Source organism: Diadema antillarum, unplaced genomic scaffold (assembly GCF_040938485.1).
Source record: "Diadema antillarum isolate AM-2024a unplaced genomic scaffold, OU_Dant_1.0 scf00000143, whole genome shotgun sequence".
In the NCBI taxonomy this organism is placed as follows: Eukaryota; Metazoa; Echinodermata; class Echinoidea; order Diadematoida; family Diadematidae; genus Diadema; species Diadema antillarum.
Window position 1 is genome coordinate 248750 of NW_027271032.1, and position 25777 is coordinate 274526.

Genomic DNA, 25777 nt, shown 5'->3' on the forward strand with positions numbered 1-25777 from the left:
ACATTAAAACAACGCACCACTCACACTTGACGCACGAAGCAAGCTTGCATGCATTACAGATGCGTCATATCGTATCACATTAATATGATTTTGCACTTTTGCACTTTGGCACTTTGGCTTCTGATCTATCCCTATACTTTCAGGATGCTGGGCACCTCTGATAGTGGTATGGACTGGAAGAAATGCTTCATACGCTTTTATAACCATTTACGTGCATTGTACATTTTGGGAGCTACTAGGGGGCTACTAATGAGGGAGCTGCCTAAAACAAAATATTCCGAATTGCTAAACAGCTGGATATTTCATATCACTGAGCTCATAATTTTGTCTGGAATCCATCTCTCATGCCCCAAAATAGAACGTCGTTTATAAGATTAAGATTCAGATAGTTACAAAGTACGCATAATGTGATTCTAAAATGAAACGTTTCGGAAAATTTAGTTTCAGTTTCTACATAAAGATATTGTGAGATTCTACAATAGAAAAAAAAAATAATTGAATGTGGCTCTACACCACGTGAGATGGCTTGCCTTGTGTTTCATGCACAGCCTCATTAAGTATATATTAAGCGCAATGTCTTACAGTCCGCACATTACGACATCAATGACTACGTCTATACATGGAAAAACAACAAACCCAGTGGATGAACACTTTATCTTTGATATTTCTTTAGGAATTTCCTCGGGTTTTTTTTTTCCTTCTCTCAATGCCTCGCTCAGGAAACATGTAAGGTTCATGAAACATGAAAATCCCTTTTTACTTAACTGATTTTCCTGGCTTTCACGTGTCTTTCGTTTTCGATATCTTGTGAGAAGGACAATAATCCCGCTATTATTCATCGCTACAGCCATTTCACATCGCCCAACGCATTTTTTTTTCATGCATGTCATTGAAACCTCACTCTTCATGCAACCTTCTAGAGGTTGATCCGTGTCATCAGCGACCAAAATGTCACGGAGTATTATGGTGTAGCATTTTCAAGTCTTCATTAAAAGAGTCAATGAGAAATCGTCCATCCGAACTCCTTCTTTCTCGCAATCAATCCCAACTATTGAGCTTCCATGCCTTCCAGACGTCCAGCATCTGACGCGTGTTGAGATCGTAGGCGATATACATGATGTTGAGCTTTCTGAGGGATTTCGCCGTCTTGATGAGTCTTCCATTTGTGCTGTTGCGTACGTCCCACATGAAGTGAAAGCTGAGTATATCGCGAGGAGCGATGCCCACTTGCTTTGCGCACAGGCCAACATATATGTCCTCCCAAGGAAATACTGCAACATCGCTTGATATTCTGAGCACTTTTTTGACAACATCCATCGACAAGATGTACGCTTTTCCCTCGGCGTATGGCGGATAGGTGGATAGAGGATAGATTTCGTCAGGGACGAACCATTTTTCACGAGGACTGCGAATCGCTGTGGCATTCTCGTGCAAGATACCTCCAAAGTAGCCTGACTTCTCAGCCCGCAATTCAAGAAAGCCGGTAAGGTTGCCGATGTCGACCATGACGTCGTCGTCGAGTTTCATAAAGTACTTGGCTCGCGGACACGAGCGTGATGCCCACTTGAGAGCGCCAATGGTCTTGACGGTGAGGTTGAGGTAAGTGTCAAGGAAGGACTCCTGAACGATATCGCCATGAAGCATGGACTCGTGCTTGATTCTATGCTGCACATTGTTTTCTGACGGCAGACCGAGTAAAAACACTACGCGGACAGCATATGCGTTTTCCATTGTGTGTTTGATCCACGTCAGCCGCATAATGTTTCTTTGCTCAAAATGGTCCGGTTTCGACGCGATTACGACGATCAGCGTCAGCTTGTCGAAGGTGTTGGTTTTCGTGTTAAAACACTTCGCTCTGTTGTTGAAGATGTACGGGAAGTCATGCCTGTCTTTGAATGGCTCCCATTTTTGTCGGGCTAGGATTCCCGTCTCTTGTTCGCTCTGCTCGGACTGTTTCTTATCGTTTGATTCCTTTGGCTTTATAAAGCTATGTGGCCCAACAGTGTCAGCGGGAGACCGCTTGCCATCGGAGCTCTCTGCTGCAACATGGGACGTCTTCCCTTCTCTTTCAATATTTTTACGGCCAAATCGAGGGATGAATGTTAGACGATGTTTTTCGCTGATATACTTTGCATTGAATCCCAGGGTGAAGAAGAAAGCAAAAATGAACAGGGGAGCAGCCCGGCGGCAACACCGAAGACCTGGTCCTCTCATTGTGAAGCTGCGAAATGGTAAAAGTTGATAAAACCTTCAATGTGAACCTCCATCTACGCTCGGGTCAGGACTAAAAATTATGATTGCGGGTATTGGACGTCCAGTCACACTCCTATCTTGCCGAATCCTGTAGTCCTGAGAGATTGACAAATGAACCACAATCATTAAGGACATAGACCCTGGAGATTGACGAATGAACCACAGATTGAGCGCAGAGAATAGATTTAACATCAATCAAATGTGCATGAAAACTCAATGCCACGAATGAACAAGCACACGGATGGTGTTTTGTCGCTGACACATGCTAATTTTCCGTAGCATCTCCATGGTGATACAATATGGAACAGAGTATGATGGCTTATTGGGATATGAAAAACAACCTGTCGCTAAATACAAAATTAATGGCTGCCTCGCAGTATAGTCAGTCGGGTGTGGCACAATCATTCCCTTCTATGCAACTGCAAACATTAATACATCAATATTACATTGGACATTCCTCATAAACCGAAATGTTTTACAGTGTATCTGTTTTCCATGTAATGTGCACTAGACATGGACACTCCATGTTTTGGTTGCGCGACACTTCCCGTAGCTTATCTCAGGGTGTAACGGTTTTTTCGCGACTGATAAAACAGATGACAAACATTTTTATTGCAAACATAATTGGCATGACTATTATATGAGTATAAATTACAAAAACTGTTTCATTAAGTTATGTTTATTTTCCTCAAACTATGATAATCAGTAACATTTGTTTCAAAGATATGTTTTGTTTTTTAGTTAGAATGAATGCAGAAATGAGATATTTTATGCGTGTTGGGAAGAGGAGCACATGAATACAAAAATGGCAAGGCATGTGTTTGACAATCTGGTGGTGAATTACCACGTAGCAGAACATTAAAGGATGTATAATGAATGTGTCAATGATAAAGACGTTTATTGTCACTATTTTTTCACCTAGTTGGAGAAATAATACACTCTAAAAACGCAAATGTTGAATCAACATTTAAAAGGGCCGAGGAGTGACAGCATTTTTGAAGTGTTGCATCCAACTTTTAAAATAACATTTTAAATGTTGAATCTAGCAGGAAAACCAACACTTTGAAAATGTTGTCACTCCTCGGCCCTTTTGCTAATGCTAATTCAACATTTGTGTTTTTAGAGTGTACAAAAAGAAGACTTAAATCTATGACATACAAACGAACATACTAGCTTAATTACTTACCATCAATTCTTGCAGCCATTAACGCGGAAATCAAGAGTCCAATGAATAAGGTCCCTCATAGCTTGGCTCGGTGTTTGCCCACGTATGTAATGCTGCTATATTGAAGCCTTAGACCTGTGTGCCAACTACTGGAAACGCAGTAGTCTGGGTCGTGTAGCATCGTATTTACTTTTAACTCAAGAGCCAACTACCACACAATTATGAATGATTGTCTGACATTTAAGCAGGCATGAAGTACGCTTCAAAGAAAAACAAAATTGGCGAATACACACTGACACACAGACGCACACAAAATCATAAATGTATTAATAATTTCGTGGGTTTTCTATAGGGATATATATTCCTATTTCGTTTGGGGTTTTGTTTTTTTCTCCAGTATGGAAGCGCGTGTAACATTTTCACCTCAGTCCAGTTCTATCCGTATACATGTATTTTAATCGTTGGTAACTTGTAGCTTCCCTAACCGCAGGAGCATGCAATCACGTACATGCCACTGTGTCAACACTTAGAAAAAAAAAATTATCACTGACTTCCATTGACCATTAAAAGAAATTTGCATGCAAAATCTGTAATTACAACATCCTATAGCTCATGCATTAATGGCACTGAAAGGTATATAATAACCATGTAAGGCGGTATAATAACTGCCTCTTCTTTGAACAAATGGTATGCGTGTAGCCCACATTTGTGAGTGTATGCGTATGTGTGTGCATTTTTGCATGCGTGCGTTTGTGGGGTGAGTGTTTTGTTTGTTTTTGTGTTTGTGTGTGTGCATGACACGGCGAAGGAAAAATGCAAACCTCATTTACAAAATGATTCATCGGTGAAAGCTAGCCTCGGACTTAAAATTCGTGTGGTTACTTCAAAACAGTCAAGGTGCATCACGCTGCATTGGCAGCCAAATAGCGCCTACGTCATGTACAAGTAATATAAGTATAGTTATCCCTTGAGTGTGTAATAATTATTTACGAAATAATTTTTGAAATGCGAACAAACATAATTACCACGAAATTTTAGAAATTATCAGAATTATATTAATTGTCCATTTTTCCATTCACAGTGCAGCGGCCATTTCCTCCTCCATCAACGCACCCGCATTATGTCTAAAAGAAATATATCGGTATTATTATGACGCAGTCTGACCAACAGTTGAGATTTTGCACACTGATTCACGAACATGACTAACATCCAATCAATTTGACGTTTGCTTCAACAATGTGCTCCCAACACGTGCCCAAGGAATAGAAAACGCTGTATCTATAGAATACCAACTCCTTTTGTGTTTACTCATTTGGTTCCTTTTTTTTTGGGGGGGGGGGGGTCGTTCTCAGCTGTCAGTATAGAGGAAGAATATGTCCTTCACAGATATAGCACATAATTGGTGGACATGCACATTTAACAATTTCGAGTATGTCAATTTTAATGGACCAATGGTGATTATCAGTCACTTGTGTATATATAGCTCATAATCATGATTGGCAAGAGCATATACACCACAGTTACCATAGTTCATAAAGTGACGACATAACAGTCATCATGACCACGAACAAAGCCCTTTATAAAACCACACTACCAGCTGGCCTTATCACTGATGGAATCGAACCCGAACAAACTGGACTCCACTCAACGGGGATCAATCCATCAGCCTTCGACCTACTCTATGTTATTATTTATGACTTGTATATATAGTATCTTTAGCTGCGTCACGGACAAAGTTTATGGTACAAAGCTTAATCATTCCAGACAATTTTCATAATTTCACATCCTGTAATACATAAATCAGCAGCTCAATGTATAGATTTGTGGAATTTATTATGGTCCTTGAGCAGAGATATCAATTCATAAAAAGACAAAAAAAAACCAACAACACCAAATTACACTGAACAAGGATGATGACATAGGAGCCTCACATACTATATTTCAGAAATGTAGCAATGTAATTTCATTACCACGTGCGTAACAAGTTCACCTGTGTAAAATTTATGCATGCTTTCTTCTTTTGTTCTGCTTCATTCAGCCCCTACTCATACATTCGTGTATAGTTAGGCTGCTATGTCATCATCCTTGTTCATTGTGATTTGTTGTAAATTTTGAAAACACTCCTATAACTCATCCCAATCACTACAAACTTTGAAACTATCCACCCAGTATAACCACTTTATACTTGGTCATTATGTAAAAGTTTGAAAATCATCCGGAGAATTCAGATCGTTAGTTAGAATGCACATTGCTTAAAACGACAATATTTCAGTAGACATATAGGCTGATCGACCCGAGAAGAACGTAATAACAAAGGAAGGATTTGTAACTATTCGCCTTTCTGTTTCTTACTGCAGATATCATAAACAATAACAATATATATATCTTTTCTATTATGCGGTATATAAAAACCCGTAAAGATGTACCATGTTATAGTTGTTACCCTATGCCATTTCTACACACTACTTAAAAAAAAAAAAATCATTATTACGATATATACAAAATTGTGATAAAGTTGTGATGATACACACTCAACCCAATAAGACTCATGTGGAATAGCATGAAAAATCGTAACATTGTGGAGGCATTGCACTTAAATCGTCTTTGCTTTCTTAAAATGTCTTCTTTTCTTGGTGCACGCACAAGAGAACCTTCTGAAGAAAGCGGGTGACCTTGCCTGAAATAGGGAAAGACAAAAATCAATTAAGGAACATAAGTTTTATAAGCACTGTCAAAAAAGAAAAGCATTTACGACTTTTCTCTCGATCACTATGAAAACAAATGGCTAATGACAAATTCTAACATTAAAGTATGGTCTGATGTTGGAGCTTCCAAAATAAAGACACTAATGAAGAAATATGACGCCCTGTGAAGTTTAACTTTAGCATCAGTGTTTCATTCATTTTTCTAATTATATGTGTCTGATAATACATAATATGATGTATGGTTAAAGTTAGGCCTATACATTTACTATTCAGATCATGCCATTCTTCTGACCTCTAAGGACATGGAACAATTAATACAGAAATAAATGATGCCCTCTGCAGAGAGCAAAGAAAGTGAGTGCTTGCGAGTATTTACGTGAGATCGGCTGCAGGCACTTCAACCTGTACTTAGGATGCACCAGTGCGTAGTAGACGGGAATCGCAACCAGAGCTGCAAGGATTCCAAGTCCCTTCCTCAGAGGATCGGCGTAGAAGGACATGGCGCTAATAAAGCACAGCGTACAGAAGTACAAAACGGCTATCACCAGAGGAACCTTGAAAAGAAACAAGAGAACAAACAAACAAACACACTTCCATCATCTGGTTAGAGAAAAAGGAGTAAAGTGGACAGTCAGTGCTTATTGTTTGTTTGCTCGCTTGCTTGTTTTTGACGCTGATACAGCTGCCTGCATAACTAGGGTCATGCAGGGAGGTGGGACGAGCTCGTCACCCAGGAGTAATACGGCCCACGTGCTAGACTTTGAAAAAAAAAAGAGTTCCTGAATCATACATCAACAAATCATACAGTCCACGAATCATATAGCCCAAGAGCTAGACACCAAGAAAATAGGTCCACGAGCTACTCTAAGCAGAACAGGCCCATGAGATTGTAGACACTACATGTATAAGCAAATAAGGTCCACGAACGACCTCGACACCACAGAGAAAAAAGGCCCACCAGCTCGGCATTACATCCTGGGCCAATGTTACTTGATGTCTAGCTCGTGGGTCTCGTTTACGTAGTGTGTAGCTCGTGGGCTGTATGACTCGTGAGCAATATGACTCGTAGACTGTATGACTCGTGGGTGTCGAGCTCGTGACGTGCACCCTCTCGCCTGTGGATGCCTATAGTGGCCGAGGAGGACAGCACGTGCTCTCGTTACCTGAAACTACTTCTGCAGCGATTGATAAATAATATAATATTGTAACAGTTAACAATAGCTGCAAACTTATTTTGGTATTCTCGCACCCCAATTTCTTTGGTACAAGTTGCGAATCGGATGTAGACTTCTTGCGCTTATAAATTTTACAAAGCTGCATACTTCTGTGGATCTCATTTAAAAGCGGCAGTTATAGAAACAGTGCAGTGCTTACGAAACTCCGTGCAAAGTTTAAACACTATAGCGCTGAAAAAAAAAATGACATCAAAATCTCGTGGTGTCGTCACTAGTGGGTTTTAAAGTATGAAGACGTAGTCTATTTATATGGGAATACCACAGTAATGTACAATAAAAATGATTAGCGTTCCACTTCCATGAAAGTCGATCTCTTTTTCAGTCGTTCATGTTTATTGCCTTTATTGATGCGTCACTTGCAACAACCGATTCTTAGTATTGTCTTGTTAAGCCTACTTGTAAGGCCTTTAATATGTAAGCTGGCACTTTACATCCTATACATGGTAGCTGTTTATATTCTCTGGTTGTGTGCGAATGTGTATGTGTGTGTGTGTGTGTGTGTGTATGTGTTTGTCACATCAAAAACGTACAGAGAGAAAGAGAAAAAAAAATAACAACACATTCATGACATTTTACTCCAGACAAACCTTAAATGGCCGCGGCATGTCGGGATACTTCCATCTGTAATACGGAACGATGGCGACAGTCAGGGTTTCCGTCACGGCGTCAGCGAAGCCAACGTACTCGACCAGGTTGATGACGTCGAGCTCGATGAGGCAGAAGAGAGATAAAAGGCAGTAAAGGAGGGCAGGAAGAGGTGTGAGACGTCGGATCGAAACCATGGAGAAAATCTCTGGAAAGTGGCCCTCGCGCGCAGCGGCGAAAGTAACCCTAGGAGGAAGTAAATGTATGTGAAACTATAACGATGATTGAGATGACTCTTAATGGTAAAGAATATAGGATTTTGAAATTAGGTGTGACTGACGATGTGATTTGATATGTTGCCTGTAATCATTAGGATTGAACATTTTCAAAGTTGTCATGATCGATAGATTTGCCATAATATCAAGTTTCCATTTTACGAATGGCCATAAAATAGTAATTGATGATCATGTAACTATAATGATAGGGGACAAAAAAAAAAAAAAAAAACATGCAGCTGTGATTTTGTACAGAGACGATCGAACTCAAGAATGATTCTAAATATCCCTGTGTCATATTTTTCGTTTTTTCATTACGGCATTGAAATTAATCCAAGGTTTTCTATCTTAAAATAAGCAAGGTTATATGTCGTGTAGTTTTATTTTGCAATATTGATATCTTACCAAGAGTCTGCAGATGAATCTAATGCAGAACTTTTTTTTAATCGCAAAATCAATTGAATCCTTTAAATCAGTGAGAACAGTATACCGATCTACAGATAAAGAGGGCTGTCAAGAATCCTAGCTCTCACCTTGCTTGCTTGAACATACCACTATTGAGGTTACCCATTGCGGACATTGCGACAAAGACCCAAATCAACCAGGACCAATGACCAAGCGCCAGCACGCTGTAATCCTGCAAAGAGATTTTATGCCCAATGTCAGTGTCCGTTTTCATAAACTTTTACTTTGACTGTTTATCACTTGCCAGTGGCGGATCAAGGAGGGGGTTGCACCTTGTGCGCGCCCTCTTGAATTTTGTTTTCTTTTTCTTAAATGAAAAAATAAAAGGAAAAAGATAGAAAGGGGGCGCTTGCGCACACCCGGAAGTGGGACGAGAAAATACCTGTTGAGGCTTTCTTTTTCTTTCTTTTTTTTTTTGTTTTGCTTGTCCGCTGATTAACCCGGAAGTGGTAAATAAACTGCTTTGCGCCCCCACCCCTTTTACAGAATTCCTGGATCCGCCCCTGCCTGCATTCGTTTTGTCTTGACGATTTCTCCATTTACCTGTATAATCATGAACCTCTGTATGATTAGCACATTATTAACCAAATAATGTCGTCACGCATCCTAAATAGGTATATGAGCAGATGAGTTCTTCACAAATATAGATAAATTTTACTTCGAACTTATTTTTCGCCGACAATGATTATTGTACATTTCTACATTCTGTAGAAGTTGGCAACAGAGTCATTATCATCACAACGATTATGTTATAACATCTCCACTAATTATATGCACTGATTCTCATCAGATTGCTTCAATCTGTCTTGAAGAACCTTTTCCGATATTGATCCAACTCCGGTGACCTGTCGGTGTGATATTTCATTGGCAACAATCTACTTTTCTGTGCAGATTCATTCCCCTGCCAGTCTTTTCTCACCGCTGCGACGGCGTCAGAAGTGAGAATCTCCTCCGGGGAGAGAAGGGTCAGGTAGGCGACATTTGCCAGGAGGTAGACTCCCGTGATCAACGACAACGCTGTGATGATACTAAGTGGGATGTTTCTACTCGGAGAGAAAATCGAGTCAAGGAGATATCGTCAAAGCTTTCTTCTTCTATTTTCTTCTGATGTAGGTCTATGTCATTCAATTAACTGAATTAGCTGATTTTTGCAGACTGTGTGATGTGCTTGACATCAATTTGCGTCCATTCGTGTGTTATTTAAATTGTTATGATATATACATGCATAGGAAATAGGAAAAGGCGAAGACTAGCCACAGTAATCAACCGTCAGTCGATTACGACAGGCTACCACAGATGGTGCTGCAACAATTTCTGATGACAGGTAATTCCAGCCAATCACTCCTTGTTTTGTGTTTATATCAGCTGGGACTGAGAGTAGACGGCAGAAGTAAGTGATTTAAAGTTGCTACAAGATAGCTTAAGGGTTTTCCTGCATGGTTGTTTTAAATATAACATTTTCAATGGAAACTGGATTCAAAAATTTGGTAACGAGGAAGGTTGGGCGTTCATCATTCTAGGTTAAGAGGGATACACGGTGTGTCAGTGAGAAACATACAGGACAATCTGTGTCATGACATAGTAGCGAGACAGTGACATAATACTAAGATTACCCACACTTAAACACTATACGCCATAATGTATTTTTTAGTCTTTCTACTAGCAGTTTGCGTCTTACCTTCCTGGACTTTTGATCTCCTCTGTTACAGTCGTTATGATACTCCTAGAACGACAGACAAAATGAAATATTGTCCAGTTTTTATCTTGAAAATACAACCTCTACCGCGGTCATGGCAATGATAATGAATGACAATAATAGTAGCAACCATAATCGTTTATAGTCAATCTCATACACTCCGAAATACTGACATCACGATGCGGACACCAGTAAAGGAATGTGTCTGCTCTATAGAATATTGTGATACTGTGATGGGTCATACTCATCTGTCATGAAATTATATTGCATCTCTTGTTCCTTTGACGCTCCCCACAAACTCAATTACACATAACTATAAATAACCAGTTGCATGATGTTGTGAGCGTCGGAGCCATCCCTTCTTAATTAAAAAGAGAAAAAAGGAAGGAACAAAAGTTATATTTTAACCTCAGTAATGTCGATATCAGAAAGGTTTTATTGTATTTAACACATTCAATGTACAGATCATATAGAATTTTGGAAATTTATGGAAGTCGCTATCATCCCGCATCTTCATACTATTGTAAGATATATCACGGCAGCGTTTCATGAAACTTGTCAGTCTCCGACAACTGTTTTAAGCTACTGAAATCCTCGCATCTGATCGGCCGAGAGCAAAGTTTTTCACTGAAAATCCCTGACCAAACACTTGATGAAATATACCTCTACCCAGAAATATCATTTAACAATCAATCAACAAGATGATGTGACCCAAGCTAATACTCTCCTTCGCAAAAGTATGATAGCGAGCTTTAGCTCTGCGACGCGAACGATAATGACGATGATATTAGGCTAATCATGGTGTTCAGCACGTGCGCGACACAGCTGTTTCCATTGTTCAACCTGGGAGGCTGCGTCGTCTGAACGTTCGCGTCGCAGATCTTAAGCTCGCTAATGTCAAGCTATTGCACATACAAGGAAACCAGTAAAGTCCTCATCTTTTGCTATGAATAGGTTTACCCAGACGCTGTCTTAAAGAGGAAATCCACCCAAAAGTAAATAAACTTCAAAGAAAGAGAAAAATGTTCCCTGCAAAACGATACAAAAATGACGAAAATCGGATAAGACATAAGGAGGATATGACATTTTGAAATTTAAGGTGTTTTTTTTTTTCGGAAAACATCTCTTGACAGTCCTTATGAATATTCAAATCAGCAAGTTGACGATGTCATGCTCTCACAATTTCTAATCAATTTCATATAGGCCTACAGAAATGACAAAAATCTCATATTTCAGCTGTACTAAAGACTTGTCTTAAAACCACCCAAAATAAAAAAAGAACAAAATGTAAACTCTGATATATCTTTGTACGGGAACATGCTTTTACATGTATTAGCTAAATATAACAATTTTTCCGAATTTCACGTATAACATTGTACATGAAAATTTGTGATGGTATGACATCATCAACCCGCTCATTTGAATATTCAAAAGGACTGGTCAAGAAATATTTTCCGCAAAAATATGAAATTTCAAAATGTCATATTTTCCTTAAATCTTACCCGATTTTTGTTATTTTTGTATCATTCTGTACGGAATATTTTTTTTTTCTTTTGAAGTTTATTAATTTTTTGGGGTGAATGTCTTCTCTAATTAAAGCCAAATGGACTTACCATCCGGAGTAGGCCCAGATGCCGGAGAGGAGTCCCGTTGGAAGAAGTCTGACGTCATAGTCTCTGTTGTCGAAAGCGTGTTGAAAGTGTTCGGTGTGTCCTAGAAAAGTTAATAGGGAGTTTTAGACTTGCGACGCGGGCGTTCAGAGAGAAAGGATGAAAAAAAAAATGTTCTGCGCATGCGCAATCTAAATTGATCTCATGTCGTCCGAGTTTTCACGTCGGTTGTGGGCCATTTTCTCTAATCCTCTCTAATTCACGACGCAGAGAGGTATTTGATGCCTTTATGACGAACGATATATTTGGGTTCCATTTTATTCTTTTTACATTTTATTTAGACTAATTGTTTTATTATTTTTTCCCTACAGTCTTAATTCGCTTTGTACAACTTTGGGTTATTTTGATTCAACGTAAAAGGATCCATCAGACAGAAGGTTGTTTTTGTTTTTCTTTTTATTCAGAAGTAAGCAATGGTCTTCTGGCAATTCTGAGACTGAATATATAGGGCAGATATCGGAGAATATTGTAAGGAACCAAACGAATTGATACATTTATATCCATGGCTGTAACACAGGTGTACACTGCAGGTTTGAACGCACATTACTATGTCTCCTTTTTATACTTTTCGACTAATAATCATCATTTTTATTGCAAGCGTGGTTCTCTGTTTTTTTTAACCAATTTCTTGCACATCCGATGCATATCTGGTCATGTCTCGCTGTAAATCGGCTTATATTATGTATATAAGCTGATATATATTATATATGATATATATATATATATATATATATATATATATATAAGTCAATATTCTTAGCTCCAGATTTCCATCTGGAACTCAGAATAATGACTTAAAGGAAGTTGAACATAATTTACTCGACGTTATGAAATGGTGTCATGCTAACAAATTAACAATCAACACGTCAAAATAAAGTATAGTTTTAAAAAGCAAACGTAGACATGTGGAGATAAATGGAAATATTATGGTACGCACAGACATTATAGATCAGGTACATTCGACTTTGTTTCTAGGAGTTAATATAGACGAAAACTTCTATCATGGCAAAAACATATTGAGTGTGTCTCTTCCTCAATGAGGAAAACAATTGGAATCAAATTTAGAATTAGACAACTTGTGCCTAGACAAATCTTACCATTATTAAGTAACACCCTTATCCTTCCGCGTATGTCTAATGGACTAGAAGTTTGGGGATGTACATATCACTCATATCTTCAATCTATATTTTTGTTACAAAAGAAATTAGTGCGTGCAATCTGTTTCAAAGGACCTAGGGAGCATACTGACCCTTTATTTCATCGTTTACAAATTCTAAATGTTTACAGACTATACCAATTTGTAATTGGAACTGTAATGTTTGACCTAATCCATCATAGTTTACCGCACGATGTCTCCGATTATTGTTTTAAAATTGAGCATAATTACGGAACAAGGTTTAAGAATGATATGAATTATAAATCAACAAAAATCAGATCTGAAACAGGCAAACACGCCTTGTCATATGAAGGCAGTATAATTTGGAGAGGACTTCCACGTTATATAAAAAAGATTAACACCCCTAACACTTTTCGGATATCATTGCGAAAGTATCTGTTATCAAATATAATAAAAATAGTATAAATGATCCCCTATAAAACATGTGAATATGTAAATATAACAATTCTTCCGTAAATATTATAAATACGTTATATTATAATCTATATCATCATTAAAAGGACTGGCCTCGACTAGCCTGCACGCTATTGCCAGTTCATTTTTGCCAAACTATATCTCAACTATTGATTGTTGTGACTTTGTTGACAATGTTTGTTTGTTTGGTAAATAAATTTCATTTCAATATATATATATATATATATATATATATATATATAATTAAAAGATAAATAAACAACTTTAAAAGTAAAACGCATGATGTAATGGTAGTGTTATATCTGTTGTGTTGTTGCATCTTTCAATCTCTTCCTTTGTTGGTGTTGTTTGGTTAACTTCAATAAAGTAAAGTGATGATATATAGATATATCCAAGTAAATACATTGAATCAACTGCTAGGTACCTTGGGCTAGATTGTAGAAACCAGTGACAATCAACACCACCAGACCGAAAGTCTTCATGACACTGAAAAAGCCAGCCAGTCTGGATGTCAGACGAACACTGAAACAGTTTACGGCCATGAAAAGCACTGCACAAGAGATTAGATGAAAAACTCGGTAACAAGAAAGAGCAGTGCGTAGGAATGTTGTTGGTTGGAATTTTAAAACCTTTTAAATATCTTCTTTCTGTGATAAGACATTTATCATCAAGTAATTGGTTTATCTTACAAGTTACCCTTTAATATTACTATGTTACAATATCTTAGAAGTTACCTTTTAATATTGCTGTTACAATATTACAATATCACAATACATATAGTTATTACAATAACGGAATGATACCATTTAATATTACTACGTTACAATATTACAATATATATAGTTATTACAATAACGGAATGTCTGATTTTCCTCGAATTACGCTGATAATGTTCTACACCATGTTACATATTGCTGCATTCCCTGAATCCACATTATTTGGGTTTTATTCTCCTCTAACACATCATAGTCATACACGAGGCTCTGTCCTCCAACATAATATCGATTAAAGTGTTTGATGGCATCGACATGCATTTAATAAATACTAAACCAAAAATGAGCTCCCCTATAAAACAAATCGCTGTAATTTCTAAATCTGGATGAACCATTGAGGAAATCTGAATACAGCTGCCTGTAGCTGTATTTCTTAGCTACCTTTCATAACGGGTTTGTGATATTCAGTAGGTATCAGTCGGTCACGCTTCAGTGAGCATACTCTAAAGGCAAAATCTACTGGTCACTTTCGAAGATCAGAAAACTCAATTTCATAACTTCGATTTAATGATACTGGAAGAACTTTCAAATTCCCCGCATAAGAAGGGAAGCAACAAACAACTTATGTGCTTCCTATATCGTAGCCCTACCATATGACTTGTGGACGAAATTTCACGGTTGGGTGACCACGGGGTAAAAACTGCTAATACTGCGTTTTGACATGTTTCCCATGGTAAATTTTATCTTAAGAGGTCGAATTCATGTCTTGGAAAGCTAATTACGATGTTTGCACACAATATGTGTCAATTCATGGTTGAATGAGCACATTATTAAAAAAAGAAAGCACATTGATATTGTGCAGTAAATGTATTGCTTTAATTCCGTGCACTGAAAATCAACTCAATGACATTATTATCACTGCGTTTATAGCAAGTGTGTAAGTCAAGTGTAGGTATGTAAGTGCATAAGTATTCGTATGGCATTTCCTTTATTGAAGCGTTCTTCTATTCTGATCTTATTTGGATAAAAATCCCAATGTCTAACGCTTCAGCGAGGACAGAGATGAGCAATTAAGCAAATTAAATCCTTGGAACCTTGCAGCTGGATATTGATTTGGTGTTAAAATCTCGATTCTCGGTGACGTCCTGAAGTCATGCACTAACTCGTGGTAAAAATGAGCATAATCAAACAGTAAAAAGGTGCCAAATTTCACTTCTGTTAAATTTCAATGCCCTCCGTCGTTGAAAATATGGTCTGACAGTAACGTAGGCATGTTTGATATAATGTCCACACTTTTATACATGAGTGACAAAAGAAAACATGCCCGGATCTTGGACGATATTTAACACATTCAACACATATGACATGAACATAATCAGGTTTCTTCTGTATAAGCAATATGTCTAAATATTTGTAGACTTTCTTTGTGATAACATAATGAACATTGGTTAATATCTGCATTCCCACATTACCTATAGTAAACTTGTTCATAAACAATATGAATTATTTGAGCCTTACGAATTCAATTCGTTTAAAACTTCATCAAGACTAATCTATCTCACACGAAATTGACATTAAATTTGCTTTCAGTGATGCAAGAACAAGACGTTTTTCCTTTTTTGAAAAATTTATTATTTTGATTTGTGAATGAAAAAGGCGTTTTACAAGGTATAGAATGAAAAGAAATAACTGACTGACGTAAGGACATCTGACTACAAACTTGAAATATCAATTTCAATGAAATTTTCGATTGGATTTATTTTCTGAGGTCATTCAGTCATATAGGGGTCGACGCTATATCAAACATCTGCTTCCCTAGTATTGCGAGAGCATTTAATAATGATGAAAACTGATGTTGAAATTTAGTACTTATTGTATTGACAGCGTGTGTTCATGCCGCAATGAGTTACTAGATAGGCCTATGATTTGAGGTCACCAAGAAGCAAGAATTTACCACCAAACCGTTCCTATAATAGTGGCAGTTTCAAATCCTTACAATTTCTTTTGAAATCTACACAACATAGGAACTGAATTCGGTCCATTTCTAGGGTAAAATGGTTTTCCAACTCTACGTGCTCATTGAAGCGTGACACTAGAGAAATGCCACAGGATCACTGTACATGCACATCGGTTCTAAAGACAATGAAAAAAAAAATAATGTCATTCAGTTGATGCAAGTGCACAAAATCAAAACACCACTTACTGCATAATTTCAATATGATTTTTGTTTGTCTTGTTATGTGCTCATCCAACCCGGAATTGACGACTATTGTGTGCAAAAGTCGTTGTTAGTTTTCCAAGTTTGATTAAAAATAAATTCCATCCGTTGGAACAAATAATGTACCAAGGGAAAAATGACCATACTGCCATTTTGGCAATTTTTACCCCGTGATCACTCAACCATGAAATTTTTCCCACAAGTCATAGTGTATGATAGGAAGCACTTACATTGTACGTCGCATGCCTTGTTATTCTGGAAAATTGAAATCTGTTCCGATATAGATTCAAAGTTACCAAATAGGGCTTGTGAACTTCAAGAAGTGACCATTTTGCCTTCAGGGCGTGCTCTCTGAAGCGTGACCACTGAATTGCCCATGAAAGGTAGCTTGGAAGTGCAGCTATTTGCCCCTCTGTTTAGATTTCCTCAAGGGTTCCTGATTTTAGAAATTACAGCGATTTGTTTTAGGGGGAACTTTATTTTTTGTTTAGTGTTTATATAGCTACCTCTGTAGAGACCACACGCTCTTAGAATGAATCAACAATGATATTATTCCTATTCAACATGTCCAATGAACCCTAGAATTAAGCATAGAATAAAGCAAGAAATAACAGTCCTTTCCCTTTAATAGTGAGTAGTCCCAAGTGCCTCGATTCATTTTGATGTGCATCAACGTCACAATAGAACTTATGTATACGGCTTAAATTGAATCTCTTTCATTCAGCCGTATATGCTAGGAGAGCAATTTGAGCTTATGGTTTAATCTCTGTCGTGGTTTGGCCCCTTTAATAAGTAATTTAGGTGATAATTATGCTATCTTCAAAACTTCACAATGTCGTACATACTCGCAGATACTTTAAAGGGATAGTACTGTATCGGTGGGGATGAAGATTGAGCTTTTAACTTTTGGCGAGATACTAAGATACCACTTATGAAATGCTACAGATCATACCATTCTAAGAGGAATTCAGAAGTTCATTTGATGAAAATCGGACTTGATATGGCTGAGATACTAATAAACAAAGTAAAACAGAGCGATCTTCATAACAGGTTGGTTCCACCTTTTATTAGGATCGCTTTGCTTTGAATATCTCAGCCATTTCAATATCAATTTCCATCAAATAAACGCTGAATTCTTCTTGGTTTTACATTCTATTGTTCATATTTCATTAGAGCTTTCCTTTTATCACTCAAAAAAAGAAGAAGATAGAAATCTGAAGCCAAGTCCCAACCAAAACTATACCATCCCTGTAAAGACAAATGAAATACTCACAAATCCAACAGGCGCTGAGGAGGCGGATGGATGATGCTGGTGCGCCGGTCAGACTGTTCTGAAAGAATGGGGTGAGGATGTACTTGGATATGACCAAGGCCTGTAAGATCGTTGCTGCTGGAGAAATGAGAAATACCATCACCCAGAGTCGGACGAAGGCCACCAGGGGGCCCCATGACTGGAGGATAAACGTGAAGTCACCCCCTGATTTCTTCATGACCACTGAGAGTTCCGCCACGGTCAGGGCGCCACAAACGTTGATCACAGCACAGGCTATCCACAGCAGGAACGACACTCCAACGGACCCACCGGCACCCCGGAGGACGCCCGTTGGAGAGATGAAAATACCCGTTCCGATAATTGTTCCAATCTGTATGAAAAAAAAATGAAACTGTTACAATTAGAAAAAGCGGACACACACACACACACACACACACACCAATAAACACACACACACATACCCTGACACACAACATGTTAATAATCTCACATCATATTCCACATGAAATGATATTTATCAAAACGAAAAACAAAAATCGACCAAATTCTTGTGATTTTTGTTTCGCGATTTGAATATGTCTTGTACTGCGTTAATTGATAATGTTTATTCTATTGTACAGTGTATGCACGTGCAAGGACGGTAGTGTAATCAGCATCCCTTAATGCGTAAATGATTGTTTTCATCTTACAGCTATCGCTGTTATATTGATTAACGTTGCTTTATATTGTCAAACCATGTTGCTCTGCAATTATTGCGAGAAAAAGAAACCCCGAAAGCGATGAGTGTTTACTCCACGAACTCGCACCTGCTGACAATCATTTGCACGCGGTTTATATGTACTGCGTAAACATCGGTGTTAGATGTAACTCCATGGGTGTTAAATCTGACACCGATCAAGAAGTGTCAATAGAGGACCACACCCACAAGTGTAAAAAGTATGTTGTGGTAGTGTTGAAAAGAGTTCACCTGGCGCTTTTTGGTGTTAATATGACACTGTAGCTGGTGATTAACATTGCGCTGGTGTAATTAATTCAACAATGACACCGCATGGTGTTGATTTAACATTGCTGGTGTTAATGTCAATGGTGTAACACCCGCCCAGTGTCCATAGGAGACCACACCATCTGATGCTACTGTGGTGTAAATGTGTTCACACCTATTTTCAAACATCAAATCGGGTTTGGAATAGCTGAAACATCTAAAAACAAAGTAAAACAAAACGATCGTAATAAAATGTTAGTCCCACACTTTATTAGGATCACTCTATTGGATATTTCAACCATTTCGAAATCAATTTTCCTCAAATAAACATTGAAATCCTCATGGAATTACATGCTCTTTCATATTTCATAAGAGAATTCTCACTATCTCACATAAAAAAAATGATAAAAACCTGAAGTTAATTCTCGACCAATACTATACAATCCCTGAAACATTATTATAATCTGATAAGAAAGTGATAGCCGTTACCTCATTCCTTTTATAAAACTCATTTTCATAGTACTTGCAGATACTTTTAAAGTGCTCCAACATTCACGTTTAAGTTGTTCATTTAACTTTTTTTCACATCAGTTGATTCCTTTCCAATAAAAGTATAAAGTACAGTATAAGATTTTCAACTACATACGAAATCAATGCAGCTCATTGTTTTCTGACAAGGAAAACATAGTTTTGTTAAGATAAAAGAATCATAATATTCTAAGTGCGAATTAATTGTATCAAAGAAATGTTGTTGGAAATGGAGGGAACTGCTGAAAGCATGGCTTGTAAAATACAGTCCCCACCAGAGCAATAGCTAGTGGTAATGGGTAAACAAGTCTATAACAAATAAATTTTCTGAAAAAAGGGAAAGGACAGGGAAAAGACAATAACACAAAAACAAATCATACATAATATTACGCACACACGCTTTGTGAATTTTGTGAACCTGAGAAGAGTATGTGGGATTCCTTCCTTCATTTAAAAAACGGCACAACATAACTTACCAAGTGCCAGACGCACCCAAACAATCCAAGATGTCTAGGAATAGCAACTTTGTCTCCACCATCAGCGTCCGAATTGCTCTCACACGGCTCGTCATCGTCAACGACATGGACGTTGTCTTCGACACTACAGCGAAAGCTTCCAAGGTAAGAATATCGGACTTGATATGGTTGCTGCTTTAAGATGTTTATATTATGTGGATTCATTTTCTTTATTTATTATAACTATATATATAATAAATATAACAATTTATTCAGTTTTCTGTATTCAAAGGCAGATGACTTTCATATTGATACCTTTTGTGTTAAGGGCTTAATTGTATGTGCTTTGATTGATTCTCAATGCTACATATTGGGCTGACATGATTCGGAGCAGCAGCAAGTCACATTGCTTTTGAAAAGCCCAGACCAGCACTGTGGAGCATTTTCCTTCCTTGTTGTCCTGTTCCAATATAATGTGTACTGTTTTATTATCCTTTCTGTTTTATTAAAGGCATGGTATGTTTTTTTTTTCTTGGTCAAATAAACGACAATACATGACATTAGTGATAAAAAATGGTGACAATAAAAATGAAACATGAAATATTCATATTCAATAACTTTCGTCATTTCATAACTTCAGCTTATTATTTGTAGCTCATAAAGAATGTAAAATTTTTAAAAAAGGTATAGAATTATCAGCATTATATAGAAAAAGAAATATGTTATGAAATGACTTTATTGGAAGCATTAGACTGTGTTGCACAATATCGTTATAATAATCGAGCAGTATACATCTCAAGAGTGATAAGGATGGAAATGAAAACTCTTACCGTTGCAAATAAGATCCCATGGTGTCCTAAGCTGGCGGGTGAGCGCAATTTTGTCGGTTTCTTCTCGGTCTCTCAAACTAGATACTGTAACGCAACAAAGAGGCGTGTATACTAGTCAACATTATACGCGCAGTTCGGAAAACTAGTTGAATAGGAAGACCACTCACTTCCTTAAGTACACGTAGATATCCTCTCTGTAAATGTTTCGCTCTGCGACATTAAAGATCAAACGTTGAGGCCAACCGGATTGGACCTTGAGCTTAGTTCAGTTCCATATTGTTTTCCCATTCCAGTGTGTTGTTCAACATTCTTACTATATCAATAAGCAATGTTACATGATAAGCCTAGGTTGTCTCCTGGATTGAACAGGAGGTACAAGGCAAAGACAAAGGACAATACAGAAAAACATGTAAATACATCTTACATAGTAAAAAACACACTCGACAAGTACAATTACATAATCACCAAAAAAAAATCGACAAAAATACATTTATATACAGAGAAATTATAAAAATAGAGTTATGTAAGAACTGATGAAGTTTCGGCATGGTTGCCTATATAAATTATACGTACTTGAAAATCAACATGATTTTTTTTTTAGATATAAGAAAGAGGTTTAAAGATATAAAGCAATTTCATGTTGAATGTACACTAGTATGGGAACACTTTATACAGTAAAGTTTACTGAAAATATTTGGAATGCAATTTGGAACCATATTCATAGGTATAGCTTTTACTAGATATATGACTTTACTTAAATGTTGCAATAAGAAACAAATAAACTATCATAAGGTACTTTATGAATCTTGCCACATACTGAGTGAACAGAGGTCATGAATAGGACGTGCTGTGAAATAAATTGTGCGTTGTGCTGTGATGATGTTGCTCTGAAAAAGTACGCATGTGGACTTTCGTATATTATAGGTTTTCCCTGCCAATTTCGCACTTTTTTCAGTCCAATTCCTAATTGCTGCATTCAATTTAGCACAATTTGGCCTAGACGGCATGTTCGGTATTTCAATTTTATAAGCTTTTCAATCAAATTCATTTTGGAGCATTCAAATTACCTTTCACATCATTCGAATCAGCAATTTTTCAGTTCAAATTCGTAAGACAAGCACCATTTTGCAAATAGTTCATTCAATTTAGCACGATATAGTCACGTGATCACGTATAACGCTGCGCTCGTTCATTCGAATTCATTCTTGGGCATTCAATTTCGCATATACTGCAGTCAATTTAGCAGACACGTTTATGCTTTTATTCTGATATCACCTTTGCAACAGTACTTTAAAGATATGTGTATGTGTTTATAATGTTCGATAGCATTATTTCATTCACAGATACATTGATCTTAAGTTTGTTTTGTCAATAATTGGGAGAAGGAGGTTTCAATTTACATCGTGATTATTTCTTTCATCTTCATGTTTCATTATTTTCATTTGGTGGGTGCTAGATTGCATTAATTATCATTAGGAATAAATAAAAGTTCTTGGATCAGCCTTAGCCATCAATTTGTCAAGGTTATTACCCTCAAATGCTTCTATGATTCTTTCCCTGTCTTCTTGAGAGATATGCCTGTATCTAACTCGTGCTGCCATGACTGGACATAAGAAAGTGAAGTGAATCTATGGTATTGGTGCAAGCATGGCATGTATAGTTCTGATAAATAACATGTATGAAAGAACAACAAACAGAACAACAAACAAAAGATACCTTTACTTTATACTTAACAGTGTGTGGATGAAACAAAAATTCACATTATTTTGAATACATATAAATCACGGTTCTCACCTTTTCAAAATAGAAATAACATTACGCCAATTTGAATGAACATGTTTGGAATTTGACTGCCCATACGCGAAATTGAATGACTGAAATACCATTTTCCGCCAGTGCTGGCGAATGTGAATGACTGAAGAGCACGTGCCAATTTGAATGCCCGTTTTACGAATTCGAAAGGCAAATGAGCGAATTTCATCGACCGAAATGCTAAATTGGACGAACAAGTTGCAATTTTGAATGACAGAATGTGCAGTGACGAGGATTTTCGCTAAATTGGATGAACCTTTTATCAAATGGACTGACAAAAGTGCGAAATTGGCCGGGAAAACCTATAATATAAGAAAATATCTTACAATGAAATATTACGATAATAACCGTAGAGTTACTATTTCGAGACGCTAGGGACCTAAGGTGTAAATGTTAACATTCATTTATGTATCAAAAGATACTAAAGATATAAACATTATCTTTAAACTGTCCTTTAAAAAAATTAAGCTTCTAGTGATCATAACGTCGTCGGTGTTTAGCCTTGTCTCATGCCGCCCCTCCGGAAATCTTTAAGACACCCTAACGCCCCTTTCGCGATTCTCTCATCAGAACATTCGGCCAATGGGTACAAAAGATGGGCTGGTCCTCTCATTTAGCTCACGATGCCAATACCATTACCTCTGAGCTTACCGACTTAATCAACATGAAATTCAGACAATTTATTTTGGACTTGTTACTGTTAAGCGTAGGTTTGATGATCAGCCATGGATGAATGACGGAATTCGCAAAGCAATCAATCGTTGTGATTCCAGCTTTCGAAATGGCATAGTGGCATAGTGGACGTGCAGACTTGAAACAGGTGAGAAACCATATACAAAGGCTTATTAACGAAGCAAAGGTGTCATTCTACAGTCGCAAAATTGATTACCTGAGGAAATCTGAACCTGGCATAAAAAAAAATCAGGGGCGTCACCAGCTTTTTTTCAAGGGGGGTGCGTTTTGACACTAAATGTTTACGAGATTTTTTGGACAGACATTTGGAATATAGGAAGCTCTCAATCCCTAGACTTTTACTGTTTTTTGAGGGAAACCAAGCGGGGAAAGGGCACCGGCGCGCCGGTAGCTAGGATTTCATCTTGTGGGGGGGGGGGGGGTGGGGGGATAGTATGCGAGGGAGCGAGCAAGGGTGGGGGGGGACGGTGTGGAAGTGCCGGAGAGGGTTGTACCCCTTATGAATGGATTATGGAATGACGATGTGAAACGACAAATTACTCGCAGCGATATCAGGGGAATGGCATCACGACTACATGCGAGCGAGCGGAGCGAGCGAGCTTGAAAATTTTGACATTTTACAGTCCAAAAACTGCCGTTTGTAGCCATATTTTTTTGCTTTGGAAATTAAGGGGGGCGCACCGGGCGCAACTGCTGGCAATTACTGGCAGCAACATCAGGTGAATGGCATAATAATCAAATGCGAGCGAGCAAAGAGAGCGAGCTTGGAAAGTTTGACATTTTACAGTCCAAAAACTGCCGTTTGAGGCCATATTTTTTCGCTTTGGAAATAAAGGAGGGGTGGGGCGCAACGGGTGCAACTGCCGGTAATTACTGGCAGCAACATCAGGAGAATTGCATAACAATTAAATGCGAGCGAGCGAGCGAGCGAGCTTGAAAATTTTTGACATTTTACAGTCCAAAAACTGCCGTTTGTAGCGATAGCCATATATTTTTTTTTGCTTTGGAAATTAAGGGGGGGGGGCGCACCGGGCGCAACTGCTGGCAATTACTGGCAGCAACATCAGGTGAATGGCATAACAATTAAATGCGAGCGAGCGAAGAGAGCGAGCTTGAAAATTTTGACATTTTACAGTCCAAAAACTGCCGTTGGTAGCCATATTTTTTTTTGCTTTGTAAATTAAGGGGGCGCACCGGGCGCAACTGCTGGCAATTACTGGCAGCAACATCAGGTAATTTGCATAATATTCAAATGCGAGCGAGCAAAGAGAGCGAGCTTGGAAATTTTGACATTTTACAGTCCAAAAACTGCCGTTTGTAGCCATATTTTTTCGCTTTGGAAATAAAGGAGGGGTGGGGCGCAACGGGCGCAACTGCCGGTAATTACTGGCAGCAACATCAGGAGAATTGCATTAAATGCGAGCGAGCGAGCGAGAGAGCTTGAAAATTTTGACACTTTACAGTCCAAAAACTGCCTTTTGTAGCCGTATTTTTTTGCTTTGGAAATTAAGGGGGCGTACCGGGCGCATCTTACTGCTGCATGGTAATTACTGGCAGCAACATCAGGTGAATGGCATAACAATTAAATGCGAGCGAGCGAAGAGAGCGAGCTTGAAAATTTTGACATTTTACAGTCCCAAAACTGCAATTTGGAGCCATATTTTTTCGCTTTGGAAATAAAGGAGGTGGGGGGGGGGGGGGGCGCACCGGGCGCAACTGCCGGCAATTACTGGCAGCAACATCAGGAGAATTATTGCGTCAATTAACAATTAAATGCGAGCGAGCGAGCGAGCTTGAAAATTTTGACATTTTACAGTAAAAAACAAACAAACTGCCGTTTGTAGCTATATTTCTTCGCTTTAGAATTTAAGGGGGCGCATCGGGCGCAACTGCTGGCAAATACTGGCAGCAATATCAGGAGAGCATAATGATTACATTCGAGCGAGCGGAACGAGCGAACTTGAAAATATCACATTTTACAGTCCAAAAACTGCCGTTCTTTTCTTAGCCATTATATGTTTTTCGCTTTGGAAATTAAGGGGGGAGGGGCACCGGGCGGAACTGCTGGCAATTACTGGCAGCAACATCAGGTGAATTGCATAACGATTAAATGCGAGCGAGCGAAGAGAGCGAGCTTGAAAATTTTACATTTTACAGTCCAAAAACTGCCGTTCTTAGCCATATTTTATCGCTTTGGTAATTAAGGGGGGCGCACCGGGCGCAACTGCAGGCAATTACTGGCAGCAACATCAGAAGAATGGCATAAAGATTAATGCGAGCGAACGGAGCGAGCGAGCTTGAAAATTTTGACATTTTACAGTCCTCAAATTGCCGTTTGTAGCTATTTTTTTATTTTTATTTATTTTTTTTTTGCTTTGGAAATTAAGGGGGGGGGCGCGCACCAGGTGCAACTGCCGGCAATTACTGGCAGCAACTTCAGGAGAATGGCATTACGACTAAATGCGAGCGAGAGGAGCGAGCGAGCTTGAAAATTTTGACATTTTATACTGTCCAAAAACTGCCGTTTGAAGCTATATTATTTTTTTTTTCGCTTTGGAAATTAAAGGGGGAGGGGGGGGGGGGGGGGACGCCCGGTGCGCCCGGTGCGCCCGGTGCGCCCATCTCCCTGGATC

The 25777-nt window shown here is 38.3% G+C and overlaps 2 protein-coding genes across 2 annotated transcripts in view; both read right to left on the bottom strand.

Annotated features, from left to right (window-relative positions):
• Positions 1 to 779: 779 nt before the first annotated feature.
• LOC139721446 (beta-1,3-galactosyltransferase 5-like) lies at positions 780 to 3663 on the bottom strand. The gene is made up of 2 exons (XM_071632761.1): positions 3440 to 3663; positions 780 to 2349 (listed from the first exon to the last, which is right to left on the bottom strand). The coding sequence occupies exon 2, from the start codon at positions 2212 to 2214 to the stop codon at positions 1039 to 1041; it is 1176 nt and encodes a 391-aa protein (XP_071488862.1). The 5' UTR covers positions 2215 to 2349; positions 3440 to 3663; the 3' UTR covers positions 780 to 1038.
• Positions 3664 to 6030: 2367 nt separating this feature from the next.
• The window catches only part of LOC139721404 (cystine/glutamate transporter-like), a 49245-nt gene continuing 29498 nt past the window's right edge, over positions 6031 to 25777 (bottom strand). Inside the window, exons 3-12 of the mRNA XM_071632720.1 lie at positions 19831 to 19954; positions 17845 to 18214; positions 14065 to 14190; positions 11993 to 12092; positions 10362 to 10406; positions 9603 to 9726; positions 8752 to 8855; positions 7946 to 8189; positions 6500 to 6677; positions 6031 to 6095 (exon numbers count right to left, since the gene is read on the bottom strand). Coding sequence (XP_071488821.1) covers positions 6031 to 6095; positions 6500 to 6677; positions 7946 to 8189; positions 8752 to 8855; positions 9603 to 9726; positions 10362 to 10406; positions 11993 to 12092; positions 14065 to 14190; positions 17845 to 18214; positions 19831 to 19954 — 1480 coding nt within the window. The remainder of the gene's footprint in view (positions 6096 to 6499; positions 6678 to 7945; positions 8190 to 8751; positions 8856 to 9602; positions 9727 to 10361; positions 10407 to 11992; positions 12093 to 14064; positions 14191 to 17844; positions 18215 to 19830; positions 19955 to 25777) is intronic.